The sequence below is a fragment of the Solenopsis invicta genome, chromosome 6, assembly GCF_016802725.1.
Source record: "Solenopsis invicta isolate M01_SB chromosome 6, UNIL_Sinv_3.0, whole genome shotgun sequence".
NCBI classification, from domain to species: Eukaryota; Metazoa; Arthropoda; class Insecta; order Hymenoptera; family Formicidae; genus Solenopsis; species Solenopsis invicta.
The window spans coordinates 24,635,813-24,657,722 of NC_052669.1; the positions used below are offsets into that span (position 1 = coordinate 24,635,813).

Here is a 21,910-nt window from a genome sequence, read left to right on the forward strand (position 1 = left end):
TAATGAACGAGGAATGACGAATTAAGCGTTTTCGAGCGAGGCAGTGAATGTAACCGTAAAATTTTTTTTCAAAACCGAACTGGAAAAATTAGCATCTAATTTTAATCGAATTATCCTTAAATGTTTGAAGCGAAGCAAGTCCGACAACAGGTAAATTCGGCAAACACCTGTATCAGTCGGAAGTTAAAAATAAAGGTAAGATCAGCGCCTGTTAAAAATGCATTAGAGGTAGACGCAGCGGACGGAACTGCACTTTGAAAACCGGGAGGCAAAGTGTTGGTAAAGACATAGAGAAAAAGGGTGGAAGAAAAGGTCATTCATCGTGGAAAGTAAAGAGTGAAGAGAATGAGGGGAGATGTGGCAAGGAAATAAAAGTTGCCGGAGGAGAGACGTAACACAAAAATCGCGTCACGAGAGCCGACCGTACGTCCATCTCTCTTTCCTCTCCCTTCTCTCCCTGCTCGATTCAATGAATCTCGGAGTGACCTTAAAGGAGATAATCCAATTTCCGTTTCGCAATTTCTCCGCTCGATCATCCATCGACTCGTCGTCGTACATTAACGAATCCCGACTGGAATTCGATAAACGGAAGGTCTCATGTTTTAAAGATTGATAATATTCAATTTTGATTCATAGATCTGTGCCTGTCGCGATTTATAAGTGCCTCATCTCAGTCGTCTGTACCAATTTCCATTAAGGATAGCATTTGCAAGTCGAAAAGCAGTCGCGATTCCTCCCTCCCCCGTCCCACTGTACATTTCTTTTTCATAAATTTCGCCGATAATTGAACTATAGGAAAGCAGCGCGGCAGTGTTTCTCTTAAGGAACCGACGGATGAAAATTAGCGCGATTTCTATACCGGCGATATGACTCGCCCGTCGCACGGGACTACATAATTCGAAATTCTCCGCTTTGCATGGAATTACCCTCGCGCTCTTTCCTTGGCTTGAATATTCATGCGGAAAGAATGCATTTGATTACTTAATAGCCGCGACTCGCCGCGCGTATAAAATTATTAACGTACGTCAACTGCAAACTTAAACGCTCTACTGTGCCTGCCGTTCTTCTCGTTTCCCCTCTTGCACTAATTGAAAAGCAGGAAGGTTTTAACTGGAGACGTGGTCCGTTATTTTCTAAATTTACGCAAAATGTTAAGTACTTCATTAAAAGGCTCTTTCCGAAAAAAAGTGACAAGCGCCAGATGTTAAATGTAACGACCGGGAAAAAAAGTTCTTACTGCACGTTTAAAGATAATCGCGCATGATAAAAGATTCTAATGGCAGACAGATAATTGAGATACGCCACTGATAACGTATCGATAGCACTGTAATGATTCGCGGTAATAGTTTTTCAGTATTACGCGATATACACAACGGGATCGAAATCGGTTTTAATCACCGTTTCGAAGACAATATCCATGCGAGTTTATCGTAAAGGTAGTTGCGTACGATAATTCATCGTTAACCGCGCGCAGATCGTGATTATCTCGCGGCGGGGTGCCCAGGAGAAATAAACGAGCACGAGCTGTTGTGTGTATCGAGATGATAACTCGTACCCGCGTGTACCATCCCCAACCGCGAATATGGGTATCCGGGCTGATTAAGAAGGAGCCCGCTCGGAGAGGTCGCGAATGGCTCGGCGCAACTATCGGTAAAGTTTAATTAGCGTTAACTTTACGATACTCCGCGGTAGGCCGACCCGCGATGTGGTCGCCGCACTTCCCACTTTCTCGCGCGAAATTAGACGGCAACAAAGAAGCTCGGGCGAAATTAATATGATCGAACGGAAACAGCTCAGCGGAGATCGATACGGTGTTTTGTCGCAACCGCGAAATCTTCGCGGCGATTATTTCGTGCCGACTTTTTTCGAGGAATAATTAGCGTTTAATTCAATCGCGTCTTTCTAGAAGTTTTTTTGATCGCTATAATCAAAATTTTAAAATTTAATACGGTTCAACATATTTGTTTGAATCAACTTGTGCATCGCTATGCGGTTAGCAAGGAAAGGGTTAGCGTGTTCTCGTTCCCTTGCGGATTTCGGTGAAATTTGTTCAGGAACCAAGTAAGGCAAGGCTTGCTCTCGGTTATTCTCGACTTTGAATCGTCTTTCCGACATTCAGCTGTTACGCGAAAAATCGGACGCGCGGAGTAGAGGTAACCGCGCGAGAAATTAAGGATTCGTCGCTGCGCTGGCGAGCGTTCGATCTCTCTCCCTGCCTCTTCCTCCCCGATGACTCGCGACCGCGAGCAAGATAAATGGGCGTCCTGGCTCGGCCCGTCTTATCCCGTAAGGAACACACAAACTTCGCTTTCCTCTCTCATTCTCGGTGAGTAAAACGATTCATTTCTAGCCAACCGCCACACCCCCTCGTGCCCCGCGTCCACATCGCTGTCTTTTTCTGCGACTACGCTGGATAAATGGGACACGCTCCTTCGCCGTCTTCCTTTTTCTCCTCTTATCATACGATCTTCCACGTTGCCCGCGCTTTCTCTCCTCTCGGAGAGCTTCATAGGCGCCAACTTTCCGTGCGACCGCGCGCGCGACCGGCTCGTCTTTTTTTCTCCCCCTCCCCCTCCCCACCCCGTCCCTCTTCTTCATCTTTACGGACACCGTGATGGATGTTTCGTATTAAAACTGTCGGCGCGGCCACGATGGATCGTGCGGATATTTAATTATCTACTCCATGAACGCTCGCATCAAATCTACGTGTTCCTGGATCTTCAAAAATCTTGGACGCGGAATTTTATTCGGAAGAACACTTCATAATATATACTTCATAATACACTTTATAATTTCAAAATATAAATTTTCTCAGGATATCCTGTATCATCAAACGGATGCTATAATAATAATTCAACAGTGGCTGCGGAAATATAAGTCGGAAAACAGTTTCTAATGAAATTATGTTAACTCAATTCTATTATCAACGTCGCTTATTAATACAGTTTCTCAGGGTTTCAATTAGTTTCTGCGCCTTCCTCTCCTCTCGCTCTACTCTCTCACTCTTGAATTTAATTATATTTATTAAAGATGTTGTAGTAGAACCGTAATAGTGAAAAGATTAAGCTTATGGATATTAAATAAAATCATGGTGAACTGACGTTTCTATCAATAGGGGAAACTACATTTTAATATTCTACAGGCAAAATCTCCCAGGACGTAGCAACTTCGACGCTTATACTTTCCAACGCCCTTGTTTCTCCTTCGTTCCCCCTTTTCTTTCCTGACAGAGGAAGCCAAACACAGCTATAGAAACGGGATATCCCTCGCGAGATAAGGGAGTCAGGACGATCGCGGGTGAGAGCAAATAAATAGCGGTGGCAACGTTTTAGTCGTGAACTTTTTCCTTTTTGGGATGGTAAATGATGGTGCCACCCGTGTTCTCGATGGGGACGCGCAAAGGGGGTAACAGTTTCTACATCTTATCACTTTCCCGCGACTCTACTCTTTCATGAAATAGCATGTACGTGGTGGAAAGAGAAGGAAGAGTGCGGGAAGAAAAACCTATTGCATTCTCTTCGACGATATTTTTCCTCGGCGCAACAGATCTCGTATAATACATTCTTTATTTAAAAACGTTATATGTTGATGACTTTTCCTGTAACAAAATTGATCAGGGAAAACTGAGAAAAATCAGGAAATCAAACGAATTTATTAATACACAATAAAATTAAATTACTGTAAATCATTTCTAAATTTTCAAGTTTTATTTTTTCAATTATTAAATGTAATTTTTAAAATTATTTAAGGATACATTGTTTTTTTTATGATTTCTAAATTTTACAGTGAACGATTTGCAGGAAGTCATTGACAGACACAGTTAAAAAGCTATAATATATTTTGCAAAATCAAGATATAATTTTATGTTTACGGCGTTTCACAAATCGTTCACAAGATTATAAAAAAATTATATAAAATATTTACAAACCATACATTTTTGAACACGAACAAATTTATTGTGAGAGACGTTTTATCTTTATTTAGCATACAAATATTATTAAAAATTATGTACTGTCAAGATAAAAAATTTTTAATTAAAATGGTAAAAATAGAACATAATGTTTTAGTGAAGTAATTAAATTTCAGTAAATAATGTGCAAACAATGCGTGAGATCATAGCTATGATCTATTTGACTCTACAAACGTTTCGAAACATTTTTTGATTGGTTAATTCGTAAAATTCTTTGTTTCGAATAGTCTGTTAAATGCTTCGAAGTATTTGTAGTCAAGATATTTCAAAAATGAATGAAAAGGTAAATGCTTTTTCTCTTAAAAGCACACTGAAGATAAAAAGTTAAATGCTCTTGTCAAAAGTGCAATGAAATTTTTATCTTGTAAGTGCTTTAAAAATGTGTTGAAAATTTTATTTTATATTATTTTCTATATATTTAAAAAAATTTTGTCTGCAATAAAAAATTGTAATACTTTTACTTTATTTTTCTTTACTTTAGTAACTTTACTATATTATTTATTTGTTTTTACGTTCCTTTTCCCCTTTAGTCGGCAAATTTTTCTTTTTAACTATGCGCAATCGAATTTATCACGTCAAGTAAAACTGAAGAAACGTTATTTCGAGATATTGTTTTTGAACGGAGAAGCCTGTCTTACCGAAAAGACTTTCATAGTGCATTACCTAGACACACACGTGAATAAATATGTTTTTCTCTCCTTCATGAGTTTACTATTAAAGCGCGCGTCAGTTGTTTCTGACAGACCCGATATAGCCAGCGTTCGTCGCCGCAGGATAAATACTCGCGACGTGCACCTCCCGGTCTTTCTCTCTCTCTCTCTCCCTCCTCTTTAGCTCCGCGTTTATTCTCTTCCGCCTGCTCCACTTCGCAGGTTTATCTTCGTGTCTCTCTTCGTATTCCCGCCAAACCCATCGCGCCAGACGAGCTTGACATTGGTTTGTCTCGCTTCATCTTCCTCACCGCGGCGGCTGGATACATGAATCCGTTCGACTTGGCGAGATTAACTTAGTCCTTGCAAGTCAGAATTAGGGACTCCAAACCTTAATCCCGGAGTTGCATAAGTTCAACATCCCTATATCTGCCAATTACGTAATTTTCAGAGGAAAATCTTTGCTAAATGTATACCCTTATAATACTTTCTTGAAACTACCTTCACTTCTTTTGATATCCTTATCTTATTTCTGAGATTTCAATATGACATAAAGCAATTATTTTGATATTGATATTCTGCGAGATTGATAACATTCCTAAATAACAATCGACATCTTTATGTGATTTCAGGTCCTGCACATCATAAACGAAGTGCTGGAGCCCGTGCGATCCAATTCGGCGGAAACGTCGATCTACAACCCGAACGCTTTTCAATTTCTGAACCAGAGCGAGAATCTCAATTTGGGCGACCATCGCGTGCGGTAAGTAGACTGTTCGGTAAATCAGCGCCGAGTTCGAAAGACTCGCTATTTACACGGCGATCGCTTTCGGTGGGAGTGTCTGGCGGCAGATATAAAAGAGTAACGAGGACATTTATTGCGCCCGGAAAAAGAAGAGAAGAGGGCTTTTCACGCCCTCGAATCTTGGAGCGATAATCCGCCCCTGCGCGCTCTCGGAGCGTCACTTTCAAGAGAGATATCCTCGTATTCTTAGATTTTCAGATAGTTATTGCTATTTGTTAAATCCCTCAATCTCTCGTCATTCGACCATTTTCTTAGATATTTAAATAGTTATCGTTAGTAGTTGCCGCTGATCTAAATATCTTATATATTGACTATCTTTATCCTTTTGAACGATTCTACGGATCATCCTAAAGTATTATTACGCCGGCTCATCAATTAACGCACAGTCCCCCTAATTTAAATATAAATACAAAAACTTGTGGCGGAATTTAAATAACGTAAATAAATGCACGAACTTTTCTCGTTTGTCTTATTAACGTTGGCGCGTCTCGTACACCACGCCTTCGTAATTAACCCTTTTTTTCCTTTCCAGTACCTTCCGACAGCGGATCGTCATTGAGAAGAAGGAACCCATCTTCAAGGCCGAGGGTCGTTTCACCTTCTTCATCCCCGTTGACGAGGGTTTCAAGGTAAGCGGCTTTAGCAACCTTCGCGAATTGATCATCCGAGGGGATGTGATTTTAATATCTTTCGCCATGACCGATTTTCCTTTAGAGAATTCAAAGACAATCGCATTCATTGCATCTCGTTCGAAGTTTGATGAAGCAACCGAAAAGAGATGCGAGATTTATAAAATCTGCATGCAAAGCTATGTTAGCCCCCCCCCCCACAATAATTCTAGAAACTTGTTTATATATTTAAAAAAAAGAATGTTTAGCATTTGTGACTATAAATAAACATTAAAATAATTATTGAGAACTCCATTTTTATTACACTGAAAAAATTGCTATAATATGAATTAAAACAAAGTTTGATTCAATTAATCAACGAACAGGCTGTCACTATGTAGTTGATTCGGGTACTACATTTCATTTATTCAACTATATTTGTTATTGTCTTTACTTTCAATCTTCTTGTTTCATGAATACTGTTATTGAATGAACAAGATATTTTCCAATTAGTCTGATGCTGTTGAATCAACAGCATTTTTTTCTGTGTACTATTGTAACATTAAAAATAATAACATACAATATGTTACACCGACAAAAAATGGTTGCAATTACCGTAATTTAAATATTATAATTTATAATTATTTTTGGCACCAACTACATTTAAATTATAGCAATTACAATCATTTTTTTTTATCAGTGTAACAAATTGTGTTATTATTACTAACATTATACTATTAATAAATAAAATTGGAGCTCTCTCCTAACTATTATTTATACATTCAATTATAGTCGCAAATACTTTTCTCTCAGTGTAGAAAAATTGATATGAAAAAAGTTTGATTCAAAGATTGAATAAATTCAAAATTTATTTAATACAATGCGTTAATGTTCTTAAACGCGGGGAGACTTTTGGGGATTAAGAGAAACTTTCTGGATACGAAATGTTGAAAAGAAATGATTATTGCGCGACATGGTGATAGCACGTGCTAGACACCGCAGAATTTATGCGCGCATTCGAAATGTTCCGCACGGGACACCGTGTTGCAGCGGTGGGCGTTACATGGGATGACGTTTTACCGGCGGATGTAAATTATTCCGTACAGATACGTACGCGTGGCATTTAGACGTTTCAAACGTCGGATTACAAACGCGACGTTCCGACGTCGCGTGCAAATCTATTTCAACGTCGAAGAAACACTCGCATCGTGCGCGCGGAATCCTTTTGCAGCCGGACTACGTATAAAAATCGATGGGAAATGATAATGCAAATAGTGCGCACGTAATTAATGTTTTATAAAATTTCTGAAAATACGGTAAGCTGTCCGTTTGATTTTTACACAGAAAATGTGTGGACCCAAAAAATACCTATCGCGTCGAATCTTGTCTTGATAATTTCAGTTTGAAATTTATATATTCTTTTTTATCTATATTTAATTAGCTGTTTATTTATGTCAGTAAATAACGTTTGCGTTGTACGAAAAAATTTTAACATTCTGTACACACTATTCGACAATTTTATTCTGCAAATTCCTTTCTTTGGAAAAATACTAAAAGCGTTGTAATTAGTTGAAATTTGTATTTTTGTTCCAATAAACAATCTTACAAATATTTTCCAGAGATGTAAAGAATTTTAGTACACATTAGAAAATATTTTGCATTTGTGTTAAAACCGGTTCTTGTTAATTTCAACATTGCTGTGTTGAATTTTTAACATACTCGGTTATTGATTTGATTAATATTAATTTAATGTAACATGATTGTATTATTTTAATATTTTGGGCTAAATTAATATTCAATATTTTTTTAGTATAAAATAATTATAATTTAAGGATAAATAAGCAAATAAAAATAACTTAATTTTGAAATGATTAATTTTAATTCTCCGTCGGACGCTTTAAAGATTCATGGTAAACATATTTACGATGAATTAAAAACTTAGATAATTAAGAATATGTTTACCATGAGATCTGTGAAATCACATGCGTCCGATGGAGGCTTAAAACAAATGAATAAATAGTATCCCTCTGTCAATAAATTATAAATGTTAAATTTATTTAAAAAACGTTTACGTAATTTGATTTCAAATTGTATTAAAGTGTTGCATTTTTGTGTTAATTTTTTACAAAATATCTATGTTATTTTCTAATGCAGATATTATGTAACAAATTTATCTTGTGCTAAATCAACATAAAAATTTGAGTAGACCATTTGAGACACGTGTCACACGCTAAATATAATACAAATTTTCACAACTGTGTATACGTAAGAGTCATTGAAGAATTTTTTCATTGTTGTAAAAGTAACGTTAGTTCAGAAGTGTCGTGATGCAACGTGTGTACAGAGTATTAAGGATAAACGAAAGGATAAACTCACCGTCATCCGAACATTACGCCGAAGAGCCATTTCTCTTTCTCCTGTTAATCCGGAGTGATATCTCGATGTTACTGTGTAATCCGTAACGCACTTTCCGTAATCCGTAACACATTCGTAAATAACCATCGTTTTCTAAACGAACGCGCACTGAAGGAATGCACAACACTGCCTTGACACACCCGGTTCCAAGAATTCGCATTGGGTCGAAAAAACCGGAGTGCTCACAGCCGTCGGATAATCATTGGATGCATCATAATAAACAGTAAATCGTTGCCATGTAATCCGTGATGCACACTGTTTACACACTCACGCTCACCGAACATTCGCGAACGACCACTTTTTTCTAAAAGAACGCGCACTGAAGGTACGCAACGCTTCCTCGACATCTTCGACTCCAATTGAAAAAACCAGAAATCTCGTTACCGTCGGATTTTGATTCGTCGTCACAGTACACACTAAATTGGAGCCAGACCGCACAAATGAGCGCTGACAAGGTTAATTCACTTGCAATAAGATTGCGAGTACAAACATGTTGATTGAAGTAAGTCACTCCTTCGCCCGATCCGAACGCAACTTCAAGAAGGAGCCGTCGGTGCCGCCAACCTGGCGGACCGCTCGTCCCGAACATTCGTCGCTATAATTCCTGGAGAATGCTTCTCACGGTGTTCCCTGCGACTCCTTTTGACTTTCCGCACGGAGATGGCACTCGCGACGTCAAGAAGTCGGATCGCCCGACGGATGCCGACGGACGGCGACAACGCCGAGTTAACCTAAAGATCGCGGTCGAACGCCGATTGATACACCGAAACTATCACTCGTCGCCAGATTGCTCTCAACAAGCATAATCCACCTGTGATAACGTCGCGAGTACATTTGATTGAAGTAAGTCGCTCCTTCGCCTGATTCGGACGCAACTTCAGGACGGAGTCGTCGGAGCTAGAAAGAACTGTGCTAACCTTGCGGACAAGCGAAATCGCGTCTTCCGAAACTCCCGTACATTCGGCAATCCCTCGACGACGCTTCTCGCGGTACTCCTCGCGAATCCTCTCGATGGTTTCTTGCGACTCTCCTCGCGGATGGCACTCGTGACGTCGTAACTCCGAGACGCGAGCAGGAAGTCGAATCGCTCCGACCGTCCGTGCGACGAAACGCGACACCGACGGATGGTGATCAACTGCACCGACGGACCTCGATCAACAACGCCGACGGACAATGACCAACAACGCCGAGTTAACCTAAAGATCGCGGTCAAACGAGCCGATTGATATACCGTAACGAACGCTCGTCGCTAGATTCCGCCATTTGCAACAAGTATAGTCCACCTGCGATAAGCGCGAGCGTCGCTAGTTCACTTGACTGAAGTAAGCCGCTTCTTCGCTTGACCCGGGCGCAACTTCAGGAAGGAGCCGAGCTGTACCAAAATGGCGGACAAGCGAGATCGCGCGTTCTGTAACTCCTGGACAATTTGTGCGGCAATCCCTGGACGATGCTCCTCCGCGACTCCTCTCGATGACTCCTTGCGATTTTCCTCGCGGATGACATTCGCGACGTCGTAAGTATTCCGAGATGCGAACAAGAAGTCGGATTGCTTCAACCGATTGTTCGACGGAACGTGACACCGACGGCGACCAACATCGCCGAGTTACGAGTAACTGAAAGCTCGTGATCGGACGAGCCGCTTGATATGCCAAGACGATTGCTCGTCGCCACATACCGACACTTCTAATTTCTGTGTGCGGGAAATTGCGCGAAATTCACTATGAACAAAGAAAAAACGGCGAAGATGCGGAACGCCAAAGGAGGAGCACTCGTCAGTAGGAGCACTCGACGCGAACTAATTGGCGGTGACGGGTCACGTGATCGCGTGATTAGCATAGTTGACGCGGGAAAATGTCTTTCAAACGAGTTCATTAAAAATGGAAATAAAAATGAATGAAATAAAACTAGAAATTTCGAGTAAAAAAAATAATTTTGTTTTAGTCTTGAAAAGTTTTTTTTACTTGGACATATATATTTTTCAACATTTAACGTTGTATTACTGTTCTGGAATGCAGTTTTTGCGTTAATCTAAAGGATTTTTGTATAAAGATAAGTCAATTGAAATGTAATATAATGACGAATTGACGGTGGATATTCACATCAGTATCAACAGAAAATAAATTCAAAGCTTATACAGTTTGAAAACACATCTCGTATTTATTTAATTATTAAGCAGGCAGAAATATTAAATAATATCGAAATAACGTATCAAATGTAAATGTTTTAGCAATAAACATCAATAAAAATAAATCATATATTCCCTTTTTTTAGTATTTTAGCAAAAATGCAATTTTTAACGTAAAAAAACGAGTTTTTAAATTCGTTTTTTACTCTGAATTTAAAATTACCCGATTTTATCATTTCTAATTAAAAATGTATTTACACTTGCAAAATTCGTACTAAGTTATAACGTATGTTGTAATGCCCAACGCTACAAAAATTAAAAACGGTTTGCGGCAAAGAATTCCGGTACAGTTATATATTCACCATACAATGTTATAAGTTTCACAGTTTATTAAATTTTATATGACATGAAAGTTGCAGCAATGTTGCAGTTGTACTGTAATTTCGCTCTTTTTTAAAAGTAACGCTGATGGGCGCTACATTTATGTGCACACAGTTTATAAAACTGAAAAAATATATTTAATAATTGATATAAAATTATTATTAAAGATCAAAATTTGCTTTCACCGAATGGCATTTTACCGTACTTTTTTTATTTATTCATATATTTATTTATAGTAATACTGTACTTATTATTGTGTATATATTGTACGTCGCCTAAAAAAAGACTAATACTAGTTTTGGATAAAAATAGTTTTATATGCAACAAACATAGCTATACGAGTAGATTGCTATCTTTCGATGATAAAATTTAAATATATTTTCCATAATTTGATATAAAAATAATAATTAACTCTCTAAATTTTTTGGAATGGAATCCCACTCTAAAAGTGTGAAAACTCTGCCAGTTTTGATAAAGAGTGGCAGGATTTTCACACTTTTAGAGTGAAATTCCACTCTTTTAAATGAAATTCCACTCCAAACATTTTAGAGAGAAGGTTAACAAATTAAATTACAAAAAAGGGAAGCGGTAGATACAAATAATTATTATGATATAAATATTACGAAATATTTGTTGTATAAAGTAACATTTTCAAATTATATATTGCAAAATGTGTCAACCGAGATCTCTTATTTAATTATTGTGTTAGTGTGACGTCGTCGTTATCTAATACTAACTGAAATGTTTATTGTTGTCAGAGTGCCGTATTAAAGCTTTCGCAACTGCGTTCTCTTAAGGCGTCGTAGCATAAATTTTACGTGTGAAAATTTCGCAATCTCCGTTTTTCAAGTAGTTTCAAGAAACGTCCATTAATTCCTGGCGGAAGTAAGGACAATTAAAAATTATGAATTTCGCTATGCGAATCTCCGGGCGCATCCCGCCAACCGCCTCCTCTCACACCTTCCCCTGTTTCATTACGCTCGCATCGCGGCACTTCGGCGCGGAATTCCGCTTTTTCTCCAATTTTCAACGCCAAGCCCGCGTACATACAATGGATGTTCGCGCGCACGTAATCCAACTTGGAGCGTAAAAACGAGCCGGAGTTAAACGAGCCATCCCGTCAGAAATTACCGAAAGTTTCGCGCCTGTACATACGACGCGTCGGGCTCGGGATCCGAAAAAAAAACGAGGAGGAAAGCGAGGAAAGAAAGCGGAATAAGGGAAAAAAGACCGGCGGGAAAGCAAAGAAAATCGTGGAGAAAGGCGCGAGGGGTGCCGGTGTGTGCGACTCGATCTCGAAAAGTTCGCTCTCTCGACGAGGTCGTCGCCTCGCCGTCGAGAACTCCGCAGCCGGTATCGAGACTCCTTCCGCGCGTCGCCATCGTCACCTTTCGTTCCCTCTTCCAAAGTCGGTCCTTCCGCGTGAGAATGAGGATCTAAAAGTTCGCGGTCTCAGCGCAGAAATCGAGTTGCCCTGACAACGCGGTCGGCCGCGCTTTTGTGCGAGAAGCTGAGGCGTCGAATGAAAGGACGATATATCCGAACAAGTGGGTGCTACGTGAGGGTGTCGGAAAGTCCTCAAAATAAAAACAAACTACGTTCAGTTCTTTTCTCATATGAGTTTATTATTTCATAAAAGAATTTGTGAAGATTACATCCTTTAACAATCAGATTCTTTTTGGCGAATAGCAAAAATGTGCGATTAGTAAAATAACGAAAGTGACAACGTTTTCCCCTTCGAGCTGAGACGATGATCGTATGAATTAATATTCTTTCCATTTCAGATTTTTTTTTAATATTCGCTTCTCTGTCACAGCCGGAGCCGAGGCCGCAAAAGATTGATCAACTGGTGATCGACGGGCACGTTTTACCCAACGAGGTCCTCTTCACCTCGCCGACGCCGGAGAAAGTGCCGTATCCGACCCTCGTATTCTCCGACAATCTGAAAGTTGTCGTCAGCTTTCTCAAGTCACAGAATAAAGGTGATAATCATCGCTTGCGTATCCTATGTCTCGATCATCCAGGAAACTGATTTTGGACCGTTGATCCGATTCGGAGCGCGATAACCCGATCTAATCAAAAATATTGTCATTAGAGATTGACGCTATTGTCTGTTATTATTACGCGTTATGCGAGAAGGCTTTGCGTTTAGTAAAGAGCTCGTGTTCAGCTAAATGGGATGTGGTCGCGTTTTGGTAGCGCCAATGATACATAGATTCGCGTGTATTATATTTCGATAACTAATTGATAGTCCAATTTTCAGTCTACGTTCAATCAGACACATTGGTGGGCGATGCGAATCATCAGGCCGGAGTAGTGCTGGCGGAAATAGTGAAGGCGAACATCCCCGTGCGCAACGGCGTCGTTCATCTGATACAACGACCGCTCATGGTCGTCGACAGCACCGTGAAGGATTTCTTGGAGGTCAGTGCCCGTCCTTAGTCTGATACGTACCAAGTTATTGGCGTTAATACATTCGATCGCTACGGATTTCTGAAACGCCCTGGCGATCGAATTGTAAGCGCTGAAATTACAAATTCTTTGATCAGAGATATATTACATTAATTCTATCAATTTATTTACGGAATTATTTCGCAATAAAATGAATTCTGCGGCAATTAGCGCGTTAATCGATAATATCGTTTGACGCTCAATTATTAGATGTTGAGAATAATGAAAATAATGTTGGTCGGCTTAATAGACAACAAATATAATGAATTATAATGTGGACAATGCGCCATGATGTCGCATCATGTTGGGTTCGCGCGGCCTCATCATCGACCCATATTTTGCCCATGTATTCATTAAAGTGATTACGTTCGAACACGGCTGCATTTCGTTAGAACAAATTGTTAAATGCTACAAGAAACCATCGTAATAATTTACAATTGCATATACGATTTTTGAGAAGCACAAGTTAGTGGTTGCTAATTTTTTTCGACGTTTTAAATGAATTCGCGGTTTGTATTGTGAATGCGCCAAGTCGGATAATATGTCAGGTAATAATACTCCACATTTAAATTAATCCTCGCCTATAACGAAATTAATAATTTCGTCCTATACATTAAATATAAATGTGTTTTCATTTTTCAAACGTAGTTCCAATGTGTAGGAATATTATTTTAGCATTTTGCGATGCAGATGTAAATAGATTTGCATTTAGAAAAAAGCAATGCTACCTTCATATTTCGCGATGCAAATACCCTCTACATTTGCATTCCGAACAGCGGCATATTTATTTTTCAAAAATTTGTAAGCGTATTATATTTGACCGACATTTTTGCGCGATATTATCTTTATGTTTCTCGACAAAGAGATAAAAATGTCGTTGTAAATCGTTAAAAATCCGAGTACAGAAAATCGTGGGGTGATTAAAAAAAATTGCTGGAGATTTACAGATGTACCGATCGGGAGGTATTAAGCTGAAAAATACTTATGATACGTTAAGCCCTTAAAAAATTCCCCTCGCTAAAATTCATCGAGTTTTCCGTGAGTCTTCAATCATCCCCGTAGAACCTGGTTAATGCAAACGACACGTACGTGCGGCGAAAAAGCGACGGCAATTGACCTGGAAAGCCGTCTACTCGTAAAAGCATTGACCGGTCCGGTTTATACGAGAAGCCGCGAGAGAGCCAAAGAAAAAGTCGAAATTTATAACTTTCGTTCAAACGTCCTTACCTCCGTAGCTCTCTGCGGAATTGAAGACGGGCCTTTGTTTCACGCCCGTTCCTCTCGGAGTCTCATTTACGCTGGCTGTAAACGCGCGACGACGCGGTTTATCACTGTCGAATCCGCGGTTTCTTTTTTTTTCCCCACGAACCGCCGTTTGATATCTTACACGCTCCCACAGTCAGTCGACGAGGGGGTGAGTCTTTTTCTCTCCGCGTGTCGTCTACCTTTGAGCACGACGTGCGCAGAGAAAACATCGCGATAATAATGAGAGACATAAAGCGTGACGAAACACGAGAAATTCCAAACGCGAACATCACGGCAGATCTGTTATTTCAGAAATATATCCAGCTCGAAACTCCGCTGTGCCAAGTTACACAATGTTCAAACTTTAGAGTCCGTGAGAAAACATAAGGCACACGATTAAATGTTGATACAAGAGGAGACGTATTCAATTTTCGACAAGAGATATTGCTCACCCAAGCGCGAGGTTTACATCCTGCCGAGACGGGCGAACGGACGAGAAAGCGATCATTTTTCTGCATATCGCGCGTCCGCTTAATGTCTCATTAGATATTCCGGGGTGAGCGGCGGAAGAGCCGAGATAATAATCCGCGGGCGTCTCTCGGAAACAAAGAGCGCGACGCGTTACCGCGCGAGAATGCAGGACCCGCAACGTACATGCCGCGCGATGTGCACACATTCGCGATAAATCGCGGTGTCGAGGCGAAGGCACGCATACACAACCAACGCGAGTCAAGTCTGTGGAGATTTCTGCGCGGGTGCTTCATCTCGCCGACGCGACGCGACGCCTGGCGTCTATTACGAATTCAGACCGCGCGATGCATTAGAGGGACATTAGTATTCGCAGTCTCGATACGTATATATCCCGACGTGACGTGTTTCGTAGAGCCCGTAACGCCGCGACCTCAAAGGATCCGCGACTCCCCCTCGACATTGTGTGGACAACGGAGATGATAACACGCCGTCTTCGTCATCACCGCTGATGCGCAATCGCTTTCGAAGTAATCGCTTGCGTCGTCGAGTACGCACATGCACAACGTCGCGTTACGCGTTATCCAACCGCGAGCGATGCGGGAGTTGGCCTGAATGAGGCAATTGCGAGCCACCAAGAACGCGTTTCCGCCCCACATGGTGAATTTGCGGCGCTCGCAAACACCTGTCACGATTTATATTTCACCTTTCGCGCGTTCTCTTAACCTTTAGGTGGGCGGCCATAGTTATCGCGGGCGTAGTTTTCTTAAATATTTCATGCTTTTAGGTCGGCACAGATCTCCCATTGATTTATTACCTTTCCGTTGTTGAAGTCTAAAAGTTAATTGTTTTACACTCCATCTCACAAGATTGTATTTCTTAAACAAAAACTAAAATTTAGAAAATATACATTCTAGCAAATGTCTCAGATAATATAGTAGTTTTTACAATGTTGTTTCGAATTTAAATTGTTTATTAAGTTTTAATAAATATGTGAATTATTTGAATTTTTATTTCTTTAATTATCTAAGCAGATCATATTTTTATCGGTATCGATAAGTGTAATGTTTAGTTTTTAAGAACAAATATTAAAAAAGGGATCAAAATAAAATTTATTTTATAGTTTTAGCCAGCGAAAGTTTTATGAAATTTATCGGAACAGAAGCAGAGTCAGACGATTTTTTGCTCCCTCCTTAACTTCTTCGTAATATCGGTCGAGCTGGCAAGCAAAGATATTCACGACGGTTTATAACAATTCTCGGAGATATTCGCTGGAAAACGCTTGGCGAACGCTACTAGGCAATCGTCATGATACTAACCATTTAAAGACGTGTGTAAAAGGCATCCGCAATCGTATCCGCATCGAGATAACCAACGGCGTGTGTGTACACTGCGAAATCGAGAATCGGGCGGAAATGAGAAAGAGAACGAGCTTTACGGCGATCGTAAAGATTCTATCCGACCGGGCGATGTTGCGCCGCCCCCGTGTATCGTAATGATTCTAATCTCGGCGGATTCGCAGCCGTTTTAGCACGCGGAGTCTGCACGGAGCACGTGCGCACGCTCGTGATAATGTAACGCTCCGATTATACGCGCATGTTTGATAACAGGATAGACCTCCTGCGATGAATTCGAATTTCTGAGAGAGACTCCCGGAGTCAATTTTGAAAACTCATAAGCGTAACATTTTAGGGAAAAAATTTCCAAGATTATTGGAACTTGATCAATTTGTTTGTAAATATATAAATTCTGATATTTTATCGCTGAATAATTTAATGACTAAAAAATAAGTTGCTGGTATTCAAAGTGAAATTTTTGCTCACGCAATATCTTGTTACACGAAATGCAGCCGAAAGAGAACACAGGGGCAGAAATAAAGCCAATTACGAATAATCAAGCAAGGTTAAGTTTTTATTCAGTCAAATGAGTGCAAATGATGCGTCCTTTGACGAGGCCGCCGCGCCGGTTCGTACCGGATACCCTGCGTCGGAGAAAAGTGATCTCTCTTACATAATATATTCTGCTAACCATTTTTTTACATTAAACAGCGACACGAGCCGAAAACACCGCTATTTACAGGAAACACACTCGTACCTCTGCAATACACGTACAGCAATTATAACTTATACTTGATATATACTTAAGCGCAATTTCGATAACAGCGTCATCGCTCGGATGGCAGAAACCTGTTAATCACAGGTGCAAGAACAACGAGCCTATTAGTTTGAGCTACTTTAAGACAATAACAATTTCATTACTCGTGCAGGTGGCACCCGTCAAGCACAACTACTACAACTACAACTAGGTCACAGTATCACTCTTCACAAGACTGCCTTCTCGTCAAGACCCACAAGTTTATCCGATATATTTACTGCATTTGTCACGGCGTATCGATGTTGGTATTGCGGCATTGGGGGACTATGTTAATTAGAAGCCATTTTATATTCGCTCTTTGTGTTATCACGAATTCTCGAATTTTTAAATATTTTGGATTAATTTGGATTAAATTTGGATATTCCAAATTGCTACTTTAAATATTAAGTTTAACGTCTAAACTTGTTGATTTGCGCTTAATAGCAAACGTTGCAATAATTTTGTAAATTCGTAAATTTTTTATACATGTTTAAAAAAGCAATTTAAAAAAGTGTATCGCACAAACATTTCAGAAATACGAATTCCGGTCTGATCATAACGAAATCTGAATTCAGTAATTCGGTTGCGACGTTGTTCGATAATAGTAGCTGCACGATCGACTTTTAGTCAACATCGTCCCACTGTGTAAAGACGCTCTCGATGCAGCTCCGTCTTTTCCAATGGAAACGCATCGATGCGCTCTCCCTCGAGACGCTTCTCATTCACCATTGGACAGCTGTTCCACTTCTCGTTGGAAAATCGAGAAAAACGTCGCTGAAACATTATTTCACTCCACGATATATACTGTCACACGTATACCTACATGAACGATCGGGACACACGATTCCGTTCTACATACAACAAGCGCATCCATTTCGCGGCCTCGCCTCTCGCAATACGTGCCACGTTATCTATATGCGTGCACACAGGATGACGCGCGCAAGCGAGGGCTCGTTCACGGCATAATTACGGCTTCGTTAAAACGCGGAGGATAATAGGGAAATCTGAGACAGGCCGTATGAATCGTACGCGTCTAAAAGTACACCTTGGCGCGGAGCTAGCTCGATAATTCTAACGTGATTCTCTTTTTTTTTATCGATCATCCTTTTTATTCCTAACGATAACGAAGCCGCAATTGCTCGAGGATGGACTTGATCGCGCGGACCACCCCGTGTACACCCTCTTTATGTATGTGTCACATATGTATAATATATATTATATATATATACGTATATATAGGAACGTTTTGTACACAGGACAGGAATGGAATGTTCACGTGACAGCTGTTGTCACATGCGATATCGACTGTTTTTCAGCAATGATCCTCGGCACGTCTCGCCTACTGTCTGCACCAGACCCTCTTGGCTCGTAGCTTGGATCAAAGGCGACGGGACTTTCCTAGCAGGAAAACGTCTCGACCGATTACGTCCGACACTTTAGTTGGTCTCGCGGCGACCTTTGATCCAAGGAGCTCATGTATGTTGTGTATTTGTGCTCGAAAGACGTTTCGATCGTCGATGACGACCGTAATCGAAATAGGATTAAAATGAAGATGAAATCGATGTTTTTAGGTATTAAAAGACACAGATGTTAATACAGATAAAGTTAAAATGTATTAGAAATCTATAACGATTGCGTGCGTTTCTTAAATTCTAGACTCTGGAATTCTTTGGAATCTGGAGCCTTGAAGGAGAACGAACATTGCAATAAATACTAGAGTAATTTCCGAAGCTTCCGAGATCCTCGGTTTCTCTGGGGCGTGTAATTATCGGATTCTTGGATTGCAACAGACACCGTGCTTGTTAAATGAGGTAGCGGAGTAATCAAAGGGACTCGGATCGTCATCGGCGGTCGGCGTAGTTGCGCGAGGTACTAATCACTTACTTCCAGGTTCACTCGCATAGACACTGAGAACGAGACAGGCAGGAAAACTCTATAAATGAAAGACAGCAAAGTGCCGATTGGTGTGTAGGAGAGCACAGAATTCCATGTTCTGCCATCACTGCACCGCGCGCGCGCCTCGTGTGTGCCTCACACTGCAGACCTCTCGCCGCCTCTTCCCGCAGACTCCTCCTGTCTTTGATCTCTGACTGTGCTCTCTTGCCTTTTGATTTACACTTCTCTGCGAAAGGGGGACAACACGTCTCAACACATGCTGGTTCATAATAAAACATAATTGTACCCGCTACATGCCGGGGACGTCGAATCAAAGTCCTGCGAACATCTGGGCGTTTCAGAAAGAAGCTGCTCGGTCTTTCCGTTTTCCGGCCCCTGGAAGCGATCCAAAACTTGCCGGAACTGCTGAGTAGCCTCTCTCTTTCTCTCTCAAATTCTCTTTGACACGATTTCGTTCGAGAATTGAACTGAAGCTCGCATGATTTTCGATGTCCCGGCCATTACATTATCACCGGAAGCGAAAACGGAGGACGATCGCGGGACACTTGAGTCTCTAGCTAGAGCGTAAATTGCTAATTAAAATTTATGTATTAATGAAATTTTTACAATGAATGAAATGGATAATCAAACGATCGCGAATTGCTTTAAATAAATTTATCCTATTTATCGTTTATTTGATAGTTTTGCCGCAGGCAGATCATCAGATACGCTTGATTTACAGGATTTCAACAGTTATACGAGTGACGTTTGATTCACGCGACATCGGTCGCAACACGAATATACTATTATCGCGTTTATCCATCCACTTCGTATTTCGCTCGCGAGACGGTGTCGGTCGTTCGCCCTTCCGTTTGGCGCTTCCGCTCATAGTAGAATAATGACACACTGATTGTCACATACAACAGTACATCTGTATATAATAGATACATACGCGAGCATATATAATATATATATATATATATAGTCACATATATATACTTGCCACATCGAGAATTCGAGGTGCTCTACTCTAGCGTTATCTCGCGCTTTGAATCTCGTTGCGACCCCTTCTCTCGCCTGTATCCACACAGCGAACTTGCTCACCTTGCTACTTTGGCAAGCATCTTATGCTCATAGAACCTCTGAGTCTATTCGCTCCTTGTACTTTGCCGAGTTGCGAGTAGCCCCTTCCCCTCTTAAACCTTCGTTCTACACCCCCAATAGCCCCCTCTTCTTGCATTGTTCACGTCACCTCGGAAGTTACACGCTCTTTCGCGCGTACGTATTTGTACATACACGTACACGCAAGGTGATCGAAACCGCGCCGTACCGCGTCGTACAACAAAGAGCCGAGTTTATTTCCCCTCGAGAACATTTATTATTTATAGCAAATATAAATACACCAGTTTATCTATACTTTCTGTTGCGCTGAGCATCGGGACTTTTTCGAACGAAGCATCCAAGTTCCGTGTTCGTTTATCTATAATTACGAATTTATTTTTAGTTAAATTTCACGCGAATTTTCCCTTTCACTATTTCCTATAAATAATGAACTTTGCGAGGGTTTATTGATTTTTCTCGGAGCCTTAAAGAAGAAATTTCAAATTTACAATCTGCAAATAATGAAACTACTTTGTTAATATTGATACATTAAACACAGTGAAGTATCGATCGCCTTGTACGTACATATTAAATTATTGAGCAATGATAGTTGACACTGTACCAAATATACCAATCGTAAGGCAATTTGTAAGATACAAATTTTTTTTAATGGTCAGCTTGCAGTGGATTGAGGAAATGCATCGATAAAATAAACTTCATTTTTTAAGAAAGTTGAGACGAATTGTAGGTGCGGGAGTAACGAGAAATACTCCACTTAGAAAAGTATAATCATAAAAATGATAAATAGCGAAAAGTAAGGTGAGACATTTAATCATAGAGTGCTACTGTGGATGAATTTTCAGCCTGGTACTAATTCAAATTTAGTAGAGTTTGTTATTAAAATTTTGATAGTTTAAAATAATATTTAATAATATTTAATAAGATTTTTAAATAAGGTTTTTAACTTATTAAATTTTAATAAGATTTATATTAAAATAGTGTTGATTCAGTTATTTTATCTTGCAACCTACAAAGTAGAAAAAAGTTTAAAAACATTCTTAAACGTCTTCTTTAAAAAATTCTGAATTATGTGGTTGAATTTTTATCAAGGAGTTAAAAGATTTTTTTTAAATAGTGTTAGATCAGTTACTCTCACATCTCTTCTGCAAACTATAAAGTAGAAGAAAAGTCTAAAAAAAAATTCTTAAAAGTGTGTAGAAAAAGTTCTTAATTATTATACGGGTGAATTTTTACCTAGAGTATAGTATTAACGTCAAAAAAATGAGTAGCATTAAGATTAATTATCGTCTGTCTGAATGTTCGTTAAAAACAAGTGCGAATTTTTACGTCGGACATTTATAATCTTGGCCCAACGTTTCTTTCGCTGCACGAACGAGAACGCAGTCAAAGACCTTCCGTCCACACGGTGTCGTTTCCGCCGAACGTCTAACTATCGCAATAATACTAACGTCCCCGGTGAACGTTCGCGGTGCGCGGTGACGTGAAAGTAAGAGAGCCGTCGCGACGAATCGCGCCCAATGTTGTTCCGCGAAGTTCACTTCTCTCGCTCTTGCCGGAAAAAAGGAAAATCAGCGGAAGTCTCGTGGAAAAAGGGCGTCGCGGCGAAGTTGGTCGTTTATGAGCGCGTGCTGCACGGTCGCTTCGGCGGACAACTTTTTCCCC

At 40.2% G+C, this 21,910-nt stretch overlaps 1 protein-coding gene and 1 long non-coding RNA gene across 9 annotated transcripts in view; one reads left to right on the plus strand and one right to left on the minus strand.

The window, feature by feature from the left end:
- Window positions 1–21,910, plus strand: part of LOC105200520 (fasciclin-1) — a 248,801-nt gene that overhangs the window by 187,408 nt on the left and 39,483 nt on the right. For all 8 annotated transcript variants that reach the window (XM_039451007.1, XM_039451008.1, XM_026134341.2 and 5 more), the window contains 4 exons: window positions 5,253–5,383; window positions 5,958–6,054; window positions 12,771–12,936; window positions 13,218–13,378. In XM_039451007.1, coding sequence (XP_039306941.1) covers window positions 5,253–5,383; window positions 5,958–6,054; window positions 12,771–12,936; window positions 13,218–13,378 — 555 coding nt within the window. The remainder of the gene's footprint in view (window positions 1–5,252; window positions 5,384–5,957; window positions 6,055–12,770; window positions 12,937–13,217; window positions 13,379–21,910) is intronic.
- Window positions 12,558–15,376, minus strand: LOC120358153. Its single transcript, XR_005575100.1, has 2 exons — window positions 14,633–15,376; window positions 12,558–13,478 (listed from the first exon to the last, which is right to left on the minus strand). It is a non-coding gene; the product is annotated as an uncharacterized LOC120358153 (long non-coding RNA).